Source organism: Myxocyprinus asiaticus, chromosome 13 (genome assembly GCF_019703515.2).
Source record: "Myxocyprinus asiaticus isolate MX2 ecotype Aquarium Trade chromosome 13, UBuf_Myxa_2, whole genome shotgun sequence".
Lineage (NCBI taxonomy): Eukaryota > Metazoa > Chordata > Actinopteri > Cypriniformes > Catostomidae > Myxocyprinus > Myxocyprinus asiaticus.
In genome coordinates, this window is record NC_059356.1 from 48,098,949 (window position 1) to 48,123,587 (window position 24,639).

At 39.0% G+C, this 24,639-nt stretch overlaps 1 protein-coding gene across 1 annotated transcript; it reads right to left on the minus strand.

Annotated features, from left to right (window-relative positions):
* Positions 1–61: 61 nt before the first annotated feature.
* LOC127449831 (ADP-ribosylation factor-binding protein GGA3-like) lies at positions 62–18,843 on the minus strand. Its single transcript, XM_051713415.1, has 17 exons — positions 18,618–18,843; positions 17,730–17,814; positions 17,571–17,646; positions 17,395–17,493; positions 17,185–17,308; positions 17,001–17,104; positions 14,755–14,835; positions 12,947–13,084; positions 12,221–12,302; positions 12,001–12,117; positions 10,214–10,465; positions 10,005–10,078; positions 9,366–9,517; positions 7,661–7,944; positions 6,046–6,215; positions 4,756–4,866; positions 62–4,300 (listed from the first exon to the last, which is right to left on the minus strand). Exons 1-17 carry the CDS (start codon positions 18,664–18,666, stop codon positions 4,190–4,192), a joined length of 2,109 nt encoding a protein of 702 aa, XP_051569375.1. The 5' UTR covers positions 18,667–18,843; the 3' UTR covers positions 62–4,189.
* Positions 18,844–24,639: the final 5,796 nt, after the last annotated feature.

Consider the following 24,639-nt stretch of genomic DNA (forward strand, 5'->3'; position numbering starts at 1 on the left):
CAAGAACAATTTGATTATGACATCACAATGATTGTCAGCTCATTAACACATGACAGCCCACATTCACATATTAATACTTATTCAGCAACTTGTCCCAGCCTGATACACCGGTATGCAGACTTCAGCCAGTCATCACAGAGATAATTTACATACTGAGGTCTTAAAGGTACAGCACCAAAAAGTGCCTGTTTAACTGTAAGTTGTAAGGGTCAGTGAGAGTGTGGGATATGATCATGAAAAACTAAATGATGACTGTTTTTGATGTAAGAAATCTTGACTTACAATATAAGTTGACTTCAGGGAATCAAATAACATACAGACTTCACAACGATCTGCTTATATATTTTATTCTGCATGCATTGGAATAACCGGTTGATTTGGATGGTTTACTGTACAGAGATGACTAACATATATAAATCCAGCTCAAACACACACACAGATATATGCACTCTAAACAATGTCAACTTTCAAAACACTCCGGCAATGAGTAGGACACATCAAGAGTTCAGAAGCAGCATGAAATCACACATTCAACATGTAAAAATGAAATTCGTCTCTGCGTAGTTCTTTTCTAAGGGTTGTTGATGTGTACAAACCTGTAGATAGAGAGTTAATCTTTTTTTTTTTTTATCTTGAGAACATATGGCATATGTAGCATGATGTACCTTCTCAAAACAGCCACAGATTTTTAGTCACAACAGCATCACACATTGGTCCTTTACAGCAGGAAATGGATATTAAACACTTTCCAGCGTCTCTTTTTTTATTTCTATGCTAATTTAATTCAACATGGATGTCTTTTTATCTATTTCTGCGTTACATAATGATTAGGTTTGGTTGGCCATCAAACACTAAGGACAAGAGACTTCAGTGAAATCATGTGACCCCTGTTCGTGGCATCATTTACCTGTTACTGGTGCAATATAACTCATTAAATGATCAAAGCAGTGCATTTTCATCATCAGTGTCATGTTGGAACGTTCTGATTGCTCACTAGTTTCTTCTGAAATACTCTAAATGCTTTGAAGCAGGTTTGTGGCACAAATCCATCAGGAAACATTCATTTAAGCGTCAGTGATGTCCAGAAACATCCGATGAAATAACTCGTGTCATCTCGCTTTGCTTTAAAACTAAGTCATGTAAAATGCTCAGTGTTATGCTTCAAATCTCAACCAACAGATCATCTAATGTCAGTGATAATCACAAACTGTACTCAGTGAACAAGCACTGTTTCTTTCATCTCATCTGCTGTATTCTGAAATTGTATTTGTATAATATATATGTATATATAATTGTTTTTCTTCTCTCTTTGTTTTTTTTTTTTTTGCATTACAGTAATGAGGATTTGAGGGAAAATGTGTTTAATTGTCATTAAAATAATGTCACAAAGAAATTTTTTTTAATGGTAATGGAGGCTTCATTTTAAAGGTCGAACGAAGGTGGATTGTGCCGATAACTAAGGTGGTGGGAAAGGCCGATAACCGATTAATCGGCCGATAGTTTTTAAAATCGATGTTTAGAATGTCAAAAAAATTAAAAATATATTTTCTTTCCTTAGTAAGACGGGCACAGACAAAGAGCCCTAAATGAATAAAATCTCAGATGCAGTTTATTTTTTTAACCAAAATCCCCAAAATAAGCCGGAAAAAAAATTACGATTTGGAGCATAACGTGGGATTTTTAAGTATAAACAACAAGCCTGAAACACATCGGGGACTCTTGTTTTGAAATGATGAAAAAACTATCTGCACAGATTTTTGCCGTTAACGATAGTTCCAAAAGGCAACTGTCGGCACCGATCAATCGGTAAAGCCGATATATCGGTCTACTTCTACTTCATTGTCTAGAATTTCTTCTTTCTTTTTATTTTACTTTATATTGAATATGACCTGGATGTGTTTTTGACAGGTTTCATGAAATTCACCCAGTTCTGCTAAACTGAAACTGCTAAACTAAATGCAATGTAAATATGTGAGATAATAAAATAAGCAAGGCTAATATTGCCAATAAATGCCGTTCACTATCAGAGAGATCTCAAAAATATCTGCTGAGTAACTCCAAACACAGCAATAAATAAAACCAGACACAGAAATGAACTATAAAACATAAGATAAAAACATAACTAAAAAGTAAAGTGTAAATACACTGCATCATTGTGCTGTGTAAACTCCATTCACTGCAGGTACATTCTCACTGAGGTTTCATGAATTTAAGAGCTGTTGATCTGCTCTTACAGCTTTAATTGTCGGAATAGTGCAAAATCACGGTAAAATTAAACTCCACAGACAGTGGCGAGGTCATGCGACACCATCAGGATCATCTCAGCTTCTGAATTTACCATAGTAACCATAGTTTCTGCCAAAATACCATAGTTACTACAGTTGTTACTTTCAACAAATTAGGTACAAACCAGGGCCTTAAACTTTAAAAGAAAATAGGTTAGTCAACTTAACTTTATAAAAAAAAAAAAAAAAAGTATCAGTGAAAGAAGGTGCTTAACCTTATGAAAATACAAGTAAATATTGTATGAGCTGTATATCTATACGCTATAATACTATATAATATATCTATACAGAATGGGTAGCAAGGTTGCAAGTAACAGATTTAGCTTAACCCTTGTGCGTCAACAAAAAAAAGTTACTCAGAGGACCTTAGAGGACAAAAATGTCCGCGTCAAAAAACTGCCATAATAATATTATATATTAATATTATTTTTCACTTTTAATGAGTTAATTTTTTTAACCAACATCAGTCCTGATCATAACTACCAAATATTCATTCATTTTCAGGATTTTAACCCTTTAAATGCCAGTTTGTTTATAATGTCACTGTTGTTTTTTATGAATTAACCCCCCCAAAAAAAGATTTATTTTCCATATACTAAATGCTAAGGGGAATTTTTTTTTCTGAATTATCACAGTCTGGGATATGTCAATGATTAGCAACAACATTGATTTTGATGCATTATTATTTTTTGTGCAGTGTCAGATTTAAAAATAAAACTCAATGCCAGTTTGTTTACATAATGCCACTGTTGTTTTTTACACACACACACTCTCACACATTTCTCAATACACACATACAAAACCTCCATACCAACACACACACACAATTTTATCTGCATCATTTATTCAATTGTCCTGCAGTGCTCTATAATTCAGCAAACAGAAAATAGGGGAAAAGCATGTATTTGCTCCATAGGCTAAACATGAGAAAAATGGCACCATCTGGTGGAAAATATTAAAAATGTAAATGTTGAAGCCAGGGCTCTGGAATGAAATCATAATATCATAGAATTCATGATTTTATGCTTTAATGGCACTGGGATCAAATACTGCAGTTTTAATGGGTTTCAATGGGGACATTTTTGTCCAGAAGGTCCTGAGTGTAACTATTTTGTGTACACAGTGTATTATAGATGTATTATAGGAACTGAGGTTGAAATATCAAAATTCCCCCCAAAATACACACCTTTGACAAAATGTATGCTGCTAGCATTAACAGCCAAAATGATAAAAAAAAAAAAAAAAAAAAATTTAAAAGACAAAAATGCCCCAAAGGTCGCACAAGGGTTAAATTAAGGTATCACTCAGTCTTGGCTAGCTAGTTTGTAGTTATCCATAATACTTCCCATAAATTATAGAAAACAAATATATGTTTGATAATTTTTCTTCAAATAACTTTGTGAACTGGGTCGAACTGAAGAGAGTTTGTGTAAAAACCCTGCCTTTATTGATTTAAAAAAGTAATGTGATTCTTTCTTGCGAATAGTGCCAGTTATTGTAACAACTGTAAAATAATAAATTAATATGTATCTCTTTCAAACTGTATAAGAATAAATGTTTCTGTCATTTAAGTTTTTTTGACGAGTGTTGGGAGAATATCAAGTTGCCACAGATTTACTGTAGTAACAATAACTGTAGTAAATATGGCATTTTTGATCTCCAAAACGTGTCCGGTTCAGACCATCATGTGTGTTATCCGAAGACTTTGCGTTGCTGTATTAATATCTACTTTGGGTTTTCACAAACATATCAGGCATCAAATACTGATGGATGATGCTACAATACAACACTGATTAAAAAATAAATAGCAACAGGACAAATGAATGAAAATACTTGGTAATGAACAGTTAAGCGATCAAGCAGGTAAACAGCGCTGAGCAGATGTAGATCAGCAGAGGAAGATTCTAGAGGGAACCCCATCTGTCCGCTGGAGGAAACTGATCGAGCTCTCCGACCTCAGAGTACTGCCGATCCCCTAACAGATACGTCAATTTATACCGCAAACGCACTCGCTCCTGAAACACACACACACAATAATGGAGTGGATTTGCCAGTGAAGAACCCGAGTAATTCATTCCAGGACTGTCACAGAAAACATCTCTTGGGAACTTGAAAAGGAAATGTGTTGAAAAACTGATTCCTGAAGTGCATAATGTTTTAAAAGTTTTCTGGTAGCATTTTATTTTACAGTACTGTTCTACATTTACATAGTGTATAATTACAACAACTACAGTAATTACTAGATACTAAGCCTAACCTAACCCCAACCCTAACCTTAACCCAAGTACATGTAGTTACCTAATATTACTCAGTACTTTCTGGGTAAATACACTGTAAGTATACTGAAAGTACACGTACTGTAAAATAAAGCACAACCAGTTTCCTTTTTGGAGTAGAGTTAGGGTTAGGATTGGGGTTAGGATGTAGAAAATGTCATTAGCTCAGTGTGTGTGAGTATGCATTTTCTCACCTTCAGTGGGTTTGCGAGCAACATGACCTGAGTGATGGAGGCAGGGGGCAGGATGGGGTTAAAGGGCGCAATCTCTGTACCCGATGGAGGTTGAAGCTTCACCCGCATAGACTGACACAAACACAACACAAAGGGTCAATGTTGAAAGGTCAGTCTGTGCATTGTTGTAAAATTAAAATGTTATAGTAGTAGTGCATTGAAGGAGATAAAATCTGATTCATTTTAGCGAGGTTAATTTCATCGGTTTTACCCTTGTGCGACCTTCGGGACATTTTTGTCTTTTTCATTTTTGTTTTATGGATCATTTTGGCTGTTAATGCCAACGGCATACATTTTGCCAAAGGTGTGTATTTTTGGGGGAATTTTGATATTTCAACCTCAGTTCCTATAATACATCTATAATACACTGCGTACACAAAATAGTTACACTCAGGACCTTCAGGACAAAAATGTCCCCATTGAAACCCATTAAAACTGCAATATTTGATCCCAGTGCCATTAAAGCATAAAATCATGAATTCTTTGATATTGTGCTTTCATTCCGGAGCCCTGGCTTCAAAATTTACATTTTTAATATTTTCCACCAGATGGCGCCATTTTTCTCATGTTTAGCCTATGGAGCAAATACATGCTTTTCCCCTATTTTCTGTATTATAGAGCACTGCAGGACTATTGAATAAATGATGCAGATAAAATTGTGTAGGTGTGTTGGTATGGACGTCAGTGTGTGTTTTGTATGTGTGTATTGAGAAATGTGTGTGTGTGTGTGTGTAAAAAAACAACAGTGGCATTATGTAAACAAACTGGCATTTAAAGGGTTAAAATCCTGAAAATGAATGAATATTTGGTAGTTATGATCAGGACTAATGTTGGTTAAAAAAATTAACTCATTGAAAGTGGAAAATAATATTAATATATAATATTATTATGGCAGTTTTTTGATGCAGACATTTTTGTCCTCTAAGGTCCTCTGAGTAACTTTTCTTTATTGACGCACAAGGGTTAAAAAAACAACACAATTTACTGAATAATTTGAATCATCATTCAGTAAGATTTCCAGAGTGGTCATTTTACTTTGAATTTTATTAGTGACAAAAACGTGAAGTTAAATAAAGCCATGTAAGAATGTTCTAACATGTCGCCCACCTCAGTTTTACTCCCTACAGAATTGGTTCAACCAAATCATTTAAAATGAGACACAGTTATTATGCTAATGATCTTAGCAGATACTATTTCAACAAAGTGACGTGAATATATCATGTGCTACATTTACAGCTGGAGATGAGGTACCTTGGGCACGGCTGCCTGTAGCAATATATTCGTCACAGGTAATGGCGCCGTGTTGAGCAGAGACACCACTATGACTAAGACATCTGGTCGACCCAGTGGACAGTCCATCGCAAAGTGCATCAGAACACGTACTCCATCTTTATCGTAAACCGTCACGGGCAACACTTTACCTGAGGAGATCAACAGCATGTCACTTTACAATGGCAAAAACCTCCCAGGAGATCCACTAATCTGCATTTTGCAATCTATGTCTTATGTTTTGGGCTACATCTTATGGGGTCTAGCCTTGGTCTTGGCCTTTTCTAGTCTTGGTGAGTCTTACGGGCTATTTTATTTTTCTGGGACTTAAGGGGCCTGGTATTGATCTGGATCCTGGGGGGGGGGGGGGTCTAGTTTTGGTATCCGTCTTATGGGGTCTAGCCATGGGTCTTGAAGGGTCTTATGGGGTCTGGTATTTGTCCGGGACTTGAGGGGTTCGATATTGTTCTGCTTCTTTGGGGGTCTAGTCTTGGTGGTATTATGGGGTTTAGTATTGGTCTGGGACTTGAAGGGTTTGTATTGGTCTGGGTCCTGGGGGGTCTAGTCTTGGTGGTCTTATGGGGTTTAGTATTGGTCTGGGACTTGAAGGGTTTGTATTGGTCTGGGTCCTGGGGGGTCTAGTCTTGGTGGGTCTTATGGTGTCTTGTGTTGGTCCTGGTCTCAGAGGGAGTTTATTCTTGGGATTTTGGGTGATCTTGTCTTGGTCTATGTCTTATAGGGTCTAGACTTGGTCTGGGTCTTTGGTGATCTTATCTTGGTCTGTGTCTAATGGGATCTAGTCTTAGTCTGGGTCTTGGTGTGTCTAGTCTTGGTGGGTCTAATGGGGTCTGGTATTTGTCTCAGACTTGAGTGGTCTGGTATTAGACTGGGTCCTGCGGGGGTCTAGTCTTGGTCTATGACTTATGGGGTCTAGTCTTGGTCTGGGTCTTGGGGGGTCTAATCTTGGTATGTGTCTACTGGGGTCTAGTCTTAGACTAGGTCTTGGGGGATTTAGTCTTAGTCTATGTCTTATGTTGGCTGGTATTGGTCTAAGTCTGGTCTTATGGAGTCTAGTCTTGCTCCTGGTCTCATTTGGGATTTAGTCTTGGTGTGTCTTATGGTGTTTGATATTGGTCTGGGATTTGGGGTAGTCTAGTCTTGGTTTGCGTCTTATGGGGTCTATTCTTGGTCTGCGTCTTATGGGGTCTATTCTTGGTCTGCGTCTTATGGGGTCTATTCTTGGTCTGGGTCTTGGGGAGGTCTAGTCTTGGTGGGTATTATGGGGTCTGGGACTAGAGAGGTCTGGTATTGGTCTGGGTCTTGTGGGGGGGTACTTGTATCAGTCTAGTTTAATGAGGGCTGGTATCAATTTAGTTCTGGGTCTTTGTAGGTCTGGTCTTAGTTCTGGGTTGTTGTAGTCTGGTATCTGTCCGGTTTGTGGTCTTAGAGGGTATGGTGTTGGGGGAGGATCTAGTCACTTCCTGTTGGAGTAACCACTTCCTCACTTGAAAGTAATCGAGTGAATTATAACTGGTTTTGATGCAAATAAACATTTGCCTATGCATTATAGTGAAATGCTCTTGAGGTGTTCACTTACTGGGTCTGATAGATTCGAGTGGGACATGGAGGTTAGACAGGCTGGGCTCAAAGCTCCGTGCTGGGCTGCTCTGATGCGAGTTAGACGGGGAAGAGAAGGGCTGAAAGAACGGGCTGCCTGGAGCTGATCCACCCGCCACTGCCTGAGCCCGGGCCACAGCGGGCGAGCCGGGCACCGAAGCACGCACAAAAGGGTTAATGGACTGCAGAGGGGCCACTGTGGAGCTCATTACAGCCCCAGAAAGACCAAAACTACCTCCGGCGATACCGCTCAGACCAGAGATGCTAGTGAGACAGAGTAAGACATGTGTTGTACTTAAATCTCATTCAGATGAACACAGATAGCCTGTGAAGATATGGACTGTTTCAAATCATACTGAGCTGCCACGCTGTCTACAGTCTACATAGGAAGGTATTTTAAGGATGAGAGCCTCTAAGTGAATCCATTGCAAGAAAGGGATCAACTAAGGTAACGATCGCTCTTATGTGCAAATGAAGCACACATGAGACTAGACCAACTCACACTGTAATGGAATTATTGTAATTACAGCAAAATTTGTAACTCTGAGATACTACAGGTCATGTCCTAGGATTTAGAAAATATTAATTTCTATCCACAGTTGTCCTGACCAACCACTGGGTGGCACCAAGCTGATTCTGATTGGTTTTGGTCTCCATAAGAAGCAATATGTCTACCAAAACAAGCGATCTAGATGGAGAACGACAACTATTTTAAGTGGAAGCTCAGCTCAGCGAGTATTGACGCTGACTACCACCCCTGGAGTCACGAGTTCGAATCCAGGGTGTGCTGAGTGACTCCAGCCAGGTCTCCTAAGCAACCAAATTGGCCCGGTTGCTAGGACGGGTAGAGTCACATGGGGTAACGTCCTCATAGTCACGATTAGTGGTTCTCGCTCTCAATGGGGCGTGTGGTGAGTTGTGCGTGGATTGTGGAGAGTAGCATGAGCCTCCACATGCTGTGAGTCTCCGCGGTGTCATGCACAATGAGCCATGTGATAAGATGCGCGGATCGACTGTCTCAGAAGCGGAGGCTTGAGGATTGAGGTGAGTAACCGTGCCACCACGAGGACCTACTAATTAGTGGGAATTGGGCATTCCAAATTGGGGAGAAAAGGGGATAAAAATGTTTTTGTTTTTTCAAATATGCCAGACATCCCATTATCCGCTAAAAACATATGCAGATGCAAGTGAAAACACTGGAGACTGAAAAACTAAAACAGGCATCCGTTTTGAATCTTGGATCTCTTCCGCGTTCAGGAAAAAGTTGGATAGAATGTTCATAACACCAAAATGGGTCCACATGCGACTTTAGCCACTTTTCCAACATTGAGCAAATGCAACATCGGTAGCATTTCCAATTGAGCGCGGTTCAGTACGGTAAAATTACAAACTCATTGATTCATTGATAACTGATTTCTCAGCATGGTTAGCTAATCACACTCAACTGTGCTAGTAACTGTAAAAATGCTGTCTAGGTAGGCGGTTTGAAACAAAGCTATGGACAAACTGGTAATATCCTTCAGCTTCCATGTGTTTCTTGACCCAGTTTGACATCTATAATTCATCCATTCAAATTTCTAGCTTCTACTCATTTGAAGTTCAAGATACAAACAAACAAATCCCTCATGCAGGACACCAACACCTACAGTGTAAATGTGCAACCCCACTCATGAGATGCATTTCACCTCTTTCCTCCAGTGAAGTCCAGCATGGAGAGATCCTGCAGCCCCTGACTCACAGCAGGTGTGTGTGAGGTTTGTGCAGGTGTGTGTTTTTTTGGAAAGACAGAGCTTGGTGCTGAGATGTTCCCAAACAGGTCCAGGCCTGGATCAGAAGCCTGACAGGAAGACATTTTTGTGAGACAAACAGGTTGTGAATTACAGGTATTTATTTCAGGTCTATTTACAGTTTGAATTATACTCATTAACTAATACTACAAGGAACGTTTCAAAGTATTCAAACAATGTCCACTAACCACAAAAGTCAGATTACAAATTAGTCTAAATGTGAATTTTCACACAGTGGAATACCATCAAAATGCTGTTTAGATGGAGTACAGAATGTCAGGAAAGGTCTTTAACATTTTTCCCTACCCTTTCCTGTCAAATCATATATATATATATATAAACGTATAAGAACATTTTTAAGCCAGCTGACATTTTGGTAACTGTTCCAAGGACACCACGAGGCAAAATTTTGTTTGCATGAGACCAAAGTTAACAGATTACTTTTAAGCCTAAATATTACTTTTAAAAACCCTTAAAGAGTCGGCCCTTCTGAAAGTCACTGTATAACTGACACTGTAAACAACAGCTATCTCTTACCTGTAAGGAGGTCCACTGACCAGATAATTCATCCAACTTTGCTTTGTTTGGCACAGAGGGCGGATCATTCAGTCCTAAAAATGATGTTTGTGATGTCATACCTCAGCGAGCAAGTGCAATCTCATATAAATATAAAGAATATCTACTCATTACATGTCAAAATGATACATAAAAGGCAACTACACACCAATTCTACAAATATTTATTACCAAGAGACAATAGTTCATCATCCAAAAGTGAGAGGGATGTTTGCTGCTCCGGGGGTTTGTGATTGGGGCTGCTTGTTTGACTGCCGTGACCGCCACCCAATCGGCGTGGAGGAGGTGGCAGCACAGGGATGGAAGAGGCCATAGGATTGGTCAAGGAGACCTGAGGAGGAGGAGCAGGAGGAGGGACTGTTGTGGGAGAGGAAGGTTCATCCAGACCAGCCAGATCAATCAGCGTGCCTGTGGTCTCACATCCTGAGAGAGGAAGGTAGGAAGGAAAGGAAAGGAGGGAAAGAAATTAAGCAAAGGAGGAAGACAGTAAAGGAAGTAAGGAAGGAAGGAAAGGAAGAACGGAAGGAAGATGAAAGGATGGAAAGGAGGAAGAAATTAAGGAAAGTAGTAAGGAAGGAAGGAAGGAGGAAAGATGAAGGAAAGGGAAGGAAAAAGGAGGAAGAAAGGAAGGAAGATGAAAGGATGGAAAGGAGGAAGAAATTAAGGAAAGAAGGAAGGAAGGAGGAAAGATGAAGGAAAAGGGAGGAAGGAAGATGAAAGGATGGAAAGGAGGAAGAAATTAAGGAAAGAAGGAAGGAGGAAAGATGAAGGAAAAGGGAGGAAGAAAGGAAGATGAAAGGATGGAAAGGAGGAAGAAATTAAGGAAAGTAGTAAGGAAGGAAGGAGGAAAGATGAAGGGAAGGGAAGGAAGGAGAAAAGATGAAGGAAAGGGAATGAAAAGGGAGGAAGGAAAGAAGATGAAAGGTTGGAAAGGAGGAAGAAATTAAAGAAAGAAGGAAGTAAGGAAGGAAGGAAGGAAGGAGGAAAAATGAAGGAAAAGGGAGGAAGGAAAATGAAAGGATGGAAAGGAGGACGAAATTAAGGAAAGAAGGAAGGAGGAAAGATGAAGGAAAGGTAAGGAAGGAGGAAAGATGAAGGAAAGGTAAGGAAGGAGGAAAGATGAAGGAAAGGGAAGGAAGGAGGAAAGATGAAGGAAAGGGAAGGAAGAGGGAGGAAGAAATGAAGGAAGATGAAAGGATGGAAAGGAGGAATAAATTAAGGAAAGGAGGAGGAAAGATGAAGGAAAGGGAAGGAAGGAGGAAAGATGAAGGAAAGGGAAGGAAGAGGGAGGAAGAAATGAAGGAAGATGAAAGGATGGAAAGGAGGAATAAATTAAGGAAAGGAGGAGGAAAGATGAAGGAAAGGGAAGGAAGAGGGAGGAAGTAAGGAAGGAGGAAAGATGAAAGGATGGAGAGAAAGAAGAAATTAAGAGAAGGAGCAAAGGAAGAAAGGAAATAAGAGAGAATGGAAAGAAGGAAGGAACAATGAAGGAAGAAATGAATGAAGGAATGAAGAGGAAAGAAGAATGAATGAAGGAAAGGAGAAAAGAAGGATGGAGGTAAATAAATGAAGCAAAGGAGGAAGACAGGAAGGAAGAAAACAGAAGAAAAACAACAATAAAGGAAAGGAGGAGAAAATAAGGAAGGAAGGAACAATGAAGGAAAGGAGGAAGAAAGAAAGGAGGAAAGATGAAAGAATGGAAAGAAGAAATTAAGGAAAGGAGGAAGGAAGGAAGAATAAAGAAAAAAGAGAAAACAGTCAAGTTGATATTTGAATTTAGTTTGTTGTTGGAAAAATCCTGATGAAATGTATTATCAAGTATTCCCGTTGAGAAAAGGTCAATGAGATTATTGTGAATGGCAAATCTATGAGGTCTAGACATGCTGATATGCAAAGAAAAACTATTTATTCTCCAGTCAGTCAAACAGTAACACAACAGTAAGATATCACTGAATTACCTTCACCAGTCGCTGGTCTGGGATCTTCAACCTCGTTATCATCCGCCTGACCTTCTACGATTCGTTTATAAGAGCTGATTACTCTTGACAAGTCATCATTTGCCTTGATAATATCACCTAAATGAAAACACGAAGCAGACAGTCAAAGCTTTACATTATCTGCATTTCATTCTCAGAGAACATTGTCTCATTTCATCACATTGCAAGCCAACAATTTTACCTAAACTGGAGTCGTTGTCTTCGGCTTCAGTGGCCAGTTTGAAAGCGGTGCGTCTGAGTTTATCACAGCGGTCGTACAGCTCCTGTGCACAGACGTCAGATCACATGTGAATTGCTGTTGTCAGCTTATTTATTATGGATTCTCTAATAGTAACCACATGATCTCAGCTGTACACTGTGTTCAGTTGCTTTTTCTCCTTAAGAAAGCAGGTTTTACATGGTTTCCAGATGGTTGAAGCTGGTATGAGATTGTTTAGCTGGCTGATCATCTGGAATGCCAGCCGGTGGGGCAAAGATCGACCTAGTAAACTGTCGTGGTCAGCCTGGTTAGAGCTAGTAAACTGCCTTGGCTAAGCTGATCTATGAACTAACCAATTACTAGGGCTGGGCGATATGTCGAATATTAACGATTTAATCGAGATAATTTTGCTGACGATGTAAAATTGACCAATATCGTGAATGTGCTTTCATTTGGCCATTAAGTTTCATAAAGAGCGTATCAGTCTTACCAACAAGAAACACACTGCTATGTTTCAAAAACCAGCTGGACCACATTAGACTAGTATTGGCATGACTAGTATTTCCAGCACAAGTCCCCGTTATTACATCTAAGAGTCCCTGTAAATATAAACTTTCCTGTTCGCAGTATGTATAGTCTCTATAAGATAGTAAGTATGTTTGACACTTCATTCATATACACAAACAAGTTTGTAGAATACAGACTCACTTTCATGAGCTCGCGGTCAGCGTTAGATGACCTGTCCCTGTCGTAATGACTCAACATCTCTCCCAGGAGCTTGACGTTATTGTCCACCTCCTCCAGTGTGTGGATGCGTTTGGTCATCTTCTGTACCCGAGCATCCTCCTGCACATACGACACAGCTTTACTCTCTCATATCTGTGAGATATCTTCACATATCTGAGAATCCTCCACCAGCATTCTCACTGGAAGAAATACGGTTTGTCCGCTTCCTACAGAAAATTCCAGCGAAAACATGATGGTATCTGGTTTCAATTGGTTTCTAGCTGGTGCAAGCTGGTTGAGGTGGTTGATCAGCTGGATTACCCACTTGTGGGGCCAAGATCAATCAAGTAGACCATTTTGGTCAACCTTTTTGGCAACCACTCAGCCACGTCCCCTTTCACGTGGGGGACGATGGATTGAGCTGGTTAACCATGTTTCAAAACACATCTTAAAACGGTTAACCAGCTTGACTGCCTTAAGCTGGTTTGACCTGGTTCTTCCAGTAGAGTTGTGGAAGAAACAAACCTATGAATGTACAGACCTACCGGCAGGTCAGTGGGCGGGGCCAAAAGCGTACGATTCGTTTATGGTTAAATTGTTCCCAGAATACATACACTCATATGTGGAATCATTTGAAAGCTTAGAATCTGAACTTATCATAGAATACCATCACTTTTGCATTTATGTTACATAAAATAACAAAATAAAGACTTAAAAAATTTGCATCGCTAATGATCGCCACCTAGTGGTGAAGATGTAGAAATATGCGTATGAATATAAAAGTTGTTCACATAGCACTTAAATAGACAAGTCATATATCAAATGAAAGCTCTCATTTTCAGGAATGTGACTGTATGGTTTATGTTGTTGCCCCAACATCACAGTTAGAATTTCTATTAAAAGAATCACAAAGTCTCCGTAAGATGACAAAGACAAACCATCTGCTCCGATCACTGCTTCGTACTACTGTCTTCTCAAGATGAATCGCTTATGTAATATCCTTCCTCTTTCTTTTTTTTTTTTTTAAGTCGCTTTGGATAAAAGCGTCTGCCAAATGAATAAATGTAAATGTAATGTAAATGCTTCTGTAAGCCCCAAAGTAGTCAAATCTCCATATCAGCTTTTACCTTAGGCTGTTTTCTTCAAAATGAGCCATTTTTACTTGTCTGTGAGCTTGCTTGGTAAAGTAAACCAGTGTTATATCAGTTCAGCAGAAAAAGCATGCTTTGAACTTCTAGTCCATTCAGAGGCGAGATATATAACAAAATGGGGAATATGTATGCCATCCAAAATCGACAGGATGTCTATGGTATGAGTGCTCAGCTGCGTAAGAGCGCCACCTACATTACAGACCTGTATATTGTGATGAAAGGAGATAGATGAAACATTATTTTTCTTGCTGCCCTCTTGTGGAATGAGCTAAGGCTTTTTGCAGGGAGATCGAGCAAATTGAAAAAAGATGTGCATCATAAGATTGTAAACATGTACATTATTATTAATGAATTCTTGGATTTAAAATGTTTTTTTTTTTTTTATGTAAAATAAAACCAGTTTTTTTGCAATTAGTCCACTGTATCTGTGAGGTACAGTAAATTTGTGAGTGAAAAACTGCTGGCGGCAGCCAAAAAAGCACCAGAGTTTAAGAAGTTAAACAGACTAGCAGAACATAATGTCACAACAAAAGAATTATTATTCAGAAGTCAAGCATAGACTCTGTCGAATAAGCATACTTTAACATCAGGATAACATCTTAATAATGTCTTCCTTAGATCTGTTTTAGATTATCCCACCTCTTTCACCATGTTTTTGATGAGTCTGTTTGCCTCCTGAAGATCTTCTGGGTTTTTGCTCCTCAGAAGTTCGGCCAACAACTGCACATAAATCACAGAACAACAAACTCAAACTATAAACAATTTCTGTGCTTTCAAAAGGGATAGCAGGTCTAGTTCAATGTTATTTCAAACTGTTGCTGTAAGGCCTTTGCACACTGGAGGCGACACAATATTGTGAAACGAATCGCCTACGAATGGCGCTTTCTCATTAAAAGCGAGGTGAATGATCACCTTTAGGACATTCATGTCTTTACAATAGGTGGCGCTCGACAATCAATTGACAAGCAATTTTACCTCAGTACAGTAGGTGGCGCAAAGCACCATTCAGTTGGTCTACCCTTCGCCCATCACGGATGAGAAGAACTTCTTTGTTTGCAAAGTTTGCAAAATAATTAGACAAGCAAACAAGCTCTCTAGCGATCATATTGTTTATGTCTTGTGGCTATACGTTTGAAACAGTGTGAGTATTTCAACGGTCAAAAATTGGCCCTATTCACTTCCATTGTAAGTGTTTCACTGTAACACATATTTTTGCTTTTTTTCCTCTCGCCAATTTGGAAATGCCCAATTCCCAATGCGTTCTAAGTCCTCGTGGTGGCGTAGTGACTCTCCTCAATCCGGGTGGCGGAGGACGAATCTCAGTTGCCTCCGCATCTGAGACCATCAATCTGCGCATCTTATCACGTGGATTGTTGAGCGCGTTGCCACGGAGACATAGCGCGTGTGGAGGCTTCACGCTATTCTCCGCGGCATCCACCAACAACTCACCACGCGCCCCACCGAGAGCGAGAACCACATTATAGAGACCACGAGGAGGTTACCCCATGTGACTCTACCCTCCCTAGCAACCGGGCCAATTTGGTTGCTTAGGAGACCTGGCTGGAGTCACTCAGCACGCCCTGGTTTCAAACTCGCGACTCCAGGTGTGGTAGTCAGCGTCAATACTCGCTGAGCTACCCAATTTTTGCTTTTTTTAAAGAAAAAGAGAGACGAGTCAAAATACATTTTTGTGGTAATCAATATTACACCACAAATGCTGTCGATTGAGCTAATCTGTATTGAATATTCCTTTAACTTCAAAAATATAAATAAAATAATAAAATAGGGAAATACGATTTCCTTGTAAGCCTTTCAAATACTTCTGAATAACATGAAAAATAATATTTTAAATATTAAAATATTTCTAAATACTTTAAATATGTCTCTCTTTTTTGGTCAACTTTAGCTTTGGTCAATTTTACATTTACACTGTTGCTTTTGGAACTTTTTTTTTGTAGAAAAATATTATATTACATTACATTATATTATGCAACAGTAAAATATTTCTGTCCTAATTTCTTCACTTTCACATGTTATTTTAATGCTCTTTGATTAAACCCACGAGCCCTTGTTTCTCATCAAGCAAAACCTTTGAGGTTTCGTTTCATCATTTTATCACAGAAGTAGAGAAACAAGTAAGCGTGTGTCTCCTCCTCTGTGTCACTGAGTGACATTAACACTACATGTATGAACCCGCTATGACCAGGAACATTTTCCATCACATGGTCGTTAAATTAAATTGAAACTTGAGCACTCTGCGCTCACTATCAAAGTTTTATTTGTTTGTTTATATTTTCGTGAGGGTTTAGTGCGAGCCTCTGCTGATGGCACGTGCATCAGATCATTTAAGAATCATTTCACTCTTCCGGACAGGAGCTGCTAGGATTGACGTCCGCGGTGCGGCTCAGTGGCGCTCGGAATTACACCGAATGACACACAAATGCGCCGTTCATGGCATTTATACTGTATATTCACCTAAAAATCTCTTATTAGGGCATTAAAATGTGACTGAAATTTCAAGAGTACAATAATCAGATCAAAAAAACGTGATCAGACGGTTATTTAATAATCACGACAGGCCTAGGAACAATACAATGCATTGTAGGCGTGCGAATATTCGCTCCAGGTGTGAATGGCTCCATAGGAATCCACTGTTTCTTTCCAAAATGTTAATCGCGATGACAAATCGTGGCGAATATTTGCATTTGGTGTGCAAAGGCCTGTAATCATTCAAGCAATCTGCTGCGGTAGTACTGCGGTCGCAAAATGGACAGATTTTAGTTTCAAAACGGCAAACTTAGCCAAAAGGTGAGCAGTTTGCGACCATGATTCAATAAAAATCAAAGCTCTTCTAAAACAGCAAACGATGCCATCAAGTGTCTCACCTTCCCCATGTCCTCATTGTCAAACACAGGGTTTTTGGGGCGTGCGGGAGGAGACGGAACGAGAGTTTTATCAGCAGTCAGTTCTGGATCTGACATTATGAGTCCTGAGAGAGGAAGAAAAGACTTGGTATGAAACAAAACAACACCACTTTTAGTACATTTGCCAGTTTCAGGTGTCTCTCACCTTGTCTCTTGAGTGTCTGGTAAGCGTCTGATATTTTGGCCTCATTAGGAAACGCTACCGTCCAACTGTACAACATCTCGAAGATCTTATTCTTCACCTTCTCTGAAACGCTGTCTCCCATGTACTGAAACACACACACACGAGTTCAATGCATGTCAAGATTAGACATTTATATCGAATTATGTCGAATGTGTTACAAGATGCACCAACCTTGGGGGAAACCACTTTGATCAACTCATTTAAAAACCTATATTTGCCTATTTCATTGTGAAATCTTCGGCCACAGTTCTTCATACAAGCCTCTAGGACCTGTGGAAACAGATAAACATCAAATGATCTGTAAATAAAACCCAATAATGGTAAAAGAGCATGAAAACACCACTTGCCGTCAGAGCTTGAAGGGCTTCCCATTCTTGTGGTGAATGTATCTTGTGAACGAGCAGTCTCACGGCTATCTGAGGACTACAAACGTAAACAGTCAGAATAAGAAAAGAATCCATATGAAACAATTTAGTTTCCTGTCGTGTTGGATTACAGCTGCTCACCCTTCTAACTCCTTATTGATCTGGTCACAAAACCCGATTATATATTCCCAGTCTTCCTGTCGGTTTGTCGGGTGTGTGGCTTTATCTGTGGAGGACATGAACAGTCGGGCCTGTTGTATTTCTGTGGTACACTGGCACAACAATCAGCGACATACTGAAGATCCCAGGGGCCACCAGAAGGAAGCGGCCCCAACTTTTGGAAAACATCAAATCGTCAATGTTGCAATCGATGTTGTAGAGAAAATGTCCTGTTTGTACCCTTTTAAAAAAGTACTGTTATGGTACCTTTTGGATATGTTGTCAAACTGGACTTGTACTAGTGTACTGTTAGACACATTGGAAAAAAAAGCTAAATAAAAAATAACTCATTAATAATTAGCTAGTAATCCCTGCTGTAAATCCTAAAGCTCTGAGTATTAAAATCATCCTACAAGATGCTAAACAAAATCTATGCAGTTTTATCTGGGCGCATGGGCTGCTCTTTGTTTAAAAAGCTCATTATAAACGCTACATTTATCAATCATACTATTGTGAAGGCTTGGCTCATGAATATTAATTACAACACATGACGTACGCGTAGTGGCCTTATTCATTGGCTGAATGGCAGACATTGTTAAGTAGCACTGGTGAACTAACGAATCCCACTATGGTGAAGGCTTGGTTTATGAATATTAATTAGGCGAGATGCTGCGCGCTACATGAAGGTTACCAGGCAACATCAGAATGAGTTGGTTAATATTCATAAGCCAAGCCTTCACCGTAGTACGACTTTTAATTTCGCAGAACAACAGAGTTTAACGGACCAGTATTGCTATATACAATGGACACATTTAACAGCAAGAATATTTCAATCTCTTATGAGTTGTGAAATTATAAATATGCACGTACTGAGCCAGGATTCGAGCGATTCTCCCTCCTGAAACGCCATGATCCTCATTTAAAGCCCTGACTCCATAAATCCGCGCATTTCTCACAGATAATAACGCCGACATTCATCAAATAACACTGATTATAATAAAAACAAACATCATGTGTTCCCTCCGTGCCCGCGTGTGACGATAAAATACTGTCTTCTTTATTTTTTAATAAATATTGTATCAGCCGGCAGTATCATTAGCTGCCTGTGTTGAGGTCCTTGATTTAGACGCCCGTGAAAACAAAATAAAAGTCCTTTACCGCATGACCTGCACAATTACAACATAAAAGTCCTTTACCGCATGACCTGCACAATTACAACATAAAAGTCCTTTACCGCATGACCTGAACAATTACAACATAAAAGTCCTTTACCGCATGACCTGCACAATTACAACATAAAAGTCATTTACCGCATGACCTGAACAATTACAACATAAAAGTCCTTTACCGCATGACCTGCACAATTACAACATAAAAGCCCTTTACCGCATGACCTGCACAATTACAACATAAAAGTCCTCTACCGCATGACCTGCACAATTACAACATAAAAGTCCTTTACCGCATGACCTGCACAATTACAACATAAAAGTCCTTTACCGCATGACCTGAACAATTACAACATAAAAGTCCTTTACCGCATGACCTGCACAATTACAACATAAAAGCCCTTTACCGCATGACCTGCACAATTACAACATAAAAGCCCTTTACCGCATGACTGCACAATTCAAACATAAAAGCCCTTTACCGCATGACCTGCACAATTACAACATAAAAGTCCTTTACCGCATGACCTGCACAATTACAACATAAAAGCCCTTTACCTCATGACCTGCACAATTACAACATAAAAGCACTTTACCGCATGACCTGCACAATTACAACATAAAAGCACTTTACCGCATGACCTGCACAATTACAACATAAAAGCACTTTACCGCATGACCTGCACAATTACAACATAAAAGCACTTTACCGCATGACCTGCACAATTACAACATAAAAGCCCTTTACCTCATGACCTGCACAATTACAACATAAAAGCACTTTACCGCATGACCTGCACAATTACAACATAAAAGCACTTTACCGCATGACCTGCACAATTACAACATAAAAGCCCTTTACCGCATGACCTGCACAATTACAACATAAAAGCCCTTTACCGCATGACCTGCACAATTACAACATAAAAGCCCTTTACCGCATGACCTGCACAATTACAACATAAAAGCCCTTTACCGCATGACCTGCACAATTACAACATAAAAGCACTTTACCGCATGACCTGCACAATTACAACATAAAAGCCCTTTACCGCATGACCTGCACAATTACAACATAAAAGCCCTTTACCGCATGACCTGCACAATTACAACATAAAAGCCCTTTACCGCATGACCTGCACAATTACAACATAAAAGCCCTTTACCGCATGACCTGCACAATTACAACATAAAAGTCCTTTACCGCATGACCTGCACAATTACAAAATAAAAGCCCATTTGTGATCGGATCATCCAAAACACGTCTAATACCAGCTGTAAACAGGTTCTTTTCACTATAAAAAAAAAACAAAAAACGAATAAACACCCTTCTGTTGATGTGGGCAGGACCATGTTCAGCAGAACACAATCAAAGATTTTTAGAAGGTCTGAGCTCTGTTTTCTCCAGCAAAAAAACAAATTGATAGGTTTGTGTAAAAAAAAAAACAAATCAATAATTAAAACTTTTTTTAACTTATAATAATCGCTTCCTGCCAGCACTTGACACATCACGTAGCTGTCGTGTGATGTAAGGATGTTGGCGCGTTCAGGCGAGAAGTGATAAGCGCCGCTTTGTTTACTACAGACAAAACAAACGTCACGCAAGAGTTAGGTCAATTCAACCAGCATCAGAGCGCTGGACAGAAGCGTTGGTTTAAAACAAGGGCGTAGCCAGGAAATTACTTTTGGGTGGGCCTCAATAAAAATGGACTAAACTAACAACATACAGTGAGTTGATTTTAAGAAACATTAGTATTTATTACAGTGCAAAGTAATGATATCAGCTAATTTTGCATTAATTACAATGTTTTTGATACAAAGTCAGGTATTTTTTATAACATTAAAAACAACAGAAGCTGTGCGAAAGTTGAAAGTTCTAGAAATATAAAACTATCTATATTTAAAGATTAAATAAGAATTTTAAATATGTTCCAAAATAATTCAATAAAATTATTATAATAAAAGGGATAACCCATCCATCAGACTCCTCTACAGTTCTTACAGATGACATTTTATATAATTGTATTTTATATATACTGTACTTTTTTACCATTCTGCTAATGTTTGCTTGTCAATCCCAGGATACTTGTAATGTATTTGACAGCACAGGGCCCCCCTACAGATCGTTGGCCCTACTCAATGTGCGTAGATCATGTATCGTATTTGGAGGACAGGTGGGTGTAAGAGCTAAGTAAGTAAGTAAAGCAAATGGGTGATCAAATACTCACTAAATGAAAACCCTATTACTTGAGTAACTAGCTTTACTTTAAAGCTACAGATGCTGCAAAAATTCCATGAATCCTGGCAGTAGTTTGATTATCCGAAGCCTTTAAAGAAATGGTATGAGAAAACTTTTTTAAAAGGCAAAATGGTGTGTACATACCATCAGCTATCATCAGCATTACAGAAACATAAATAAACATGATTAGGTCCATTTTCAGATGAAAGTATGATCATCATTCTAGTAGTTTTAAAAATGAGTGTTCTGGTGGCTCTTAATGAGTGTGAAACAAAATACAAGCATATCTGCACACAAGCATATCAGTAAATGTTCTCACTTTTAAAACATGTTTTCCTGATTCTGAGCTTGGGCATATAATATTTAGGGGGTAGTGTTATAGCTACCGGCAACGTGAGCGGGAACGTGGCACCAAGATCAGGGGCGTAGCAATTATTTCAAAAGTGAGGGGGACAGAATGTTTGGCACAAGACAAACAAAATATATAAGATATATTTTTAGGGCTGTCAAATGATAACAGTTTTTAATCAAATTAATTACATGATTGACCAGTGAATTTTAACTTTTGCATTTACACATTTTGACATTTGCTGTATGAAAGACACAGCAAAAACACTTTTGCCATGGGAAAAAGTGCAGGGGACTAACTTTGGTTTTATTGAAAGTGAGGGGGACACGTTCCCCACATGCCCTGCATATTCTACGCCCTTGCCCATGATCATTTCTTGCAACACCTGTTTAGCAAAAAATGCTGCCTTTGAATGATGAATACAGAGGTATGACGGTATTGATTCACCTCTTAATGCAATGCTGCCAATGATATCCTACTGTATATATGCAGATGACTGGAGTTGAAAGAAGTAAATCTAAAATTATACATGTTTTCCCCCTCCATTTTATTTAACAAATATATTTCTACCAATAGAATCACCAAGAAATGAGCATTGTAATCAGTAAATGTTCACCTACTAGTTAAGTCTAAAGCTGTCTTGTGTTTGATCTATATCATTAGATATGGACATGACATTTGGGCAATTCCAGTGTAATCGAGTGTAATTTCATTTTCAGTGAAACCTGACATTTTATCTTATATAAAAGTACTTTTTGCCAGTATGTCAAACCATTTGTATGTGTTTTCAAAGACCACTGTAGATAGAGTCTAGACCAGGTTTTTTTTAAGTTTAGCTCAGGAAATGATCTTGCGTTATGGATGTGACAAAAATGAACAAGTTTTTGGAAGACACATTTTGTAAAAATCCTGTGAATTGAAATGCACAATCCATAAATAAAAATAGCAGAATATAGAAGAGTTGGCACTCCTGAGCACACGCAAAATTACATTTTATTCATTGAAGTTTTCACATAAGTGGGTAAATATCTCTTCCTAATGGATGTGACATTTGTGAAAGCAGCACTTACTGTACATGATGAGGCAAAACCATCCAAAATGCTTTGAAACCTGCAGACTCTGACCCCTAGGTACAATATCCATCAAGGCCTCATGATGAATAAGATTTTAAAACTGTATTTTCTATGGTATGGTTGACATTTCTGTAGATTTTTATTTATTTATTTATTGTTATTTTGTCGGTTTTGTTATTTGGAAGCCGATCTGAAACTATTTTTCTTATAAAAATTTCAGAACATGTTCTTGAGCAAAAGAATTTAAAAAAACGTGCCGCTTCTGCGCAAGATGCTGAAAAAACAGCGAGACATGGTGCAACAGTCAAATATGTCTATCTAATGTGTGTTCATAGAAAAACAATTAATAACACTGCAGAAAGAAGCAAAAAAAAAAAAAAGAATTTTTTTTTGCAGTACCTTCATACAGAAATGCTGTCTATTAATTTATTTAATTATTTGCTGTAAATTTACAACAGTATACATTGTATTATTTTACTCTTGAAATAAGTTTTAAAAGTGTTTAGAGATGAGGTGTACTGCTCCCACTAAACAAAAATTATTTATATATATATACAGTATATATATATATATATATATATATATATATATTTAAAACCTGCATCTGCATTCAAAGGTGCGGGAAGGGGAGCGCTGAGGGTGCTGAAGCACTCCCTAGACTGGAAAATAGTGTAGCAAACCAGAAGAGTTGTGCTTATGTTCTGTATATCTTTTTAAGAGTTCTTCTTGTGTCCTCTTGGGTGGTGGGTCATTCGAGGGATTTAAAGGGTGTGTGCTTGAGTTTTAGCATGCAGTTTGCACCAGCAAGTGTATGGCAAGGGCATCGGCCACACAGATGCCCATGTTAATAAATTCTGAAGCGAATTTGAGTCTCCAAGTGCTTCCTGTGAATGCTACAAGATTTAGGCATGGGCGACATGGGCAGTTGCCCAGGGCATCTTGCAGGTGGGGCGGCATGAGGCACCCACACAGACCCCCCACAGATGTGTTTTGTCACCCTGCGGATGGCACTAAAACCTCAGCTGAGCAACAGGCTGTATTACATAATTTCATTTTCTGGTGTTTACAGGTGCTGGTCATATAATTAGAATATCATCAAAAAGTTGATTTATTTCACTAATTCCATTCAAAAAGTGAAACTTGTATATTATATTCATTCATTACACACAGACTGATATATTTCAAATGTTTATTTCTTTTAATTTTGATGATTATAACTGACAACTAAGGAAAATCCCAAATTCAGTATCTCAGAAAATTAGAATATTGTGAAAAGGTTCAATATTGAAGACACCTGGTGCCACACTCTAATCAGCTAATTAACTCAAAACACCTGCAAAGGCCTTTAAATGGTCTCTCAGTCTAGTTCTGTACGCTACACAATCATGGGGAAGACTGCTGACTTGACAGTTGTCCAAAAGACGACCATTGACACGTTGCACAAGGAGGGCAAAACACAAAAGGTCATTGCAAAAGAGGCTGACTGTTCACAGAGCTCTGCGTCCAAGCACATTAATAGAGAGGCGAAGGGAAGGAAAAGATGTGGTAGAAAAAAGTGTACAAGCAATAGGGATAACCGCACCCTGGAGAGGATTGTGAAACAAAACCCATTCAAAAATGTGGGGGAGATCCACAATGCAGTGGACATATGCAAGACATGGAGTTTCAGTGCTGTCAAGCAATCCACTACGTCACAGCCACGTCATGAACAACAGACATGGATCTGCAGCGTCTCGCCTGGGCTAAAGACAAAAAGGACTGGACTGCTGCTGAGTGGTCCAAAGTTATGTTCTCTGATGAAAGTAAATTTTGCATTTCCTTTGGAAATCAGGGTCCCAGAGTCTGGAGGAAGAGAGGAGAGGCACACAATCCACGTTGCTTGAGGTCCAGTGTAAAGTTTCCACAGTCAGTGATGGTTTGGGGTGCCATGTCATCTGCTGGTGTTGGTCCACTGTGTTTTCTGAGGTCCAAGGTCAACGCAGCCGTATACCAGGAAGTTTTAGAGCACTTCATGCTTCCTGCTGCTGACCAACTTTATGGAGATGCAGATTTCATTTTCCAA

Coding starts and splice junctions, on each gene's coding strand:
- LOC127449831 (XM_051713415.1), bottom strand. CDS start 18,666: ATGAGGATCATGGCGTTTCAGGAGGGAGAATCGCTCGAATCCTGGCTC. Junction 9,518..10,004: donor GTCAGTGGACCTCCTTACAG/GTAAGAGATAGC, acceptor TCTTCCTGTCAG/GCTTCTGATCCAGGCCTGGA. Junction 4,301..4,755: donor TGCTCGCAAACCCACTGAAG/GTGAGAAAATGC, acceptor TGTGTGTTTCAG/GAGCGAGTGCGTTTGCGGTA.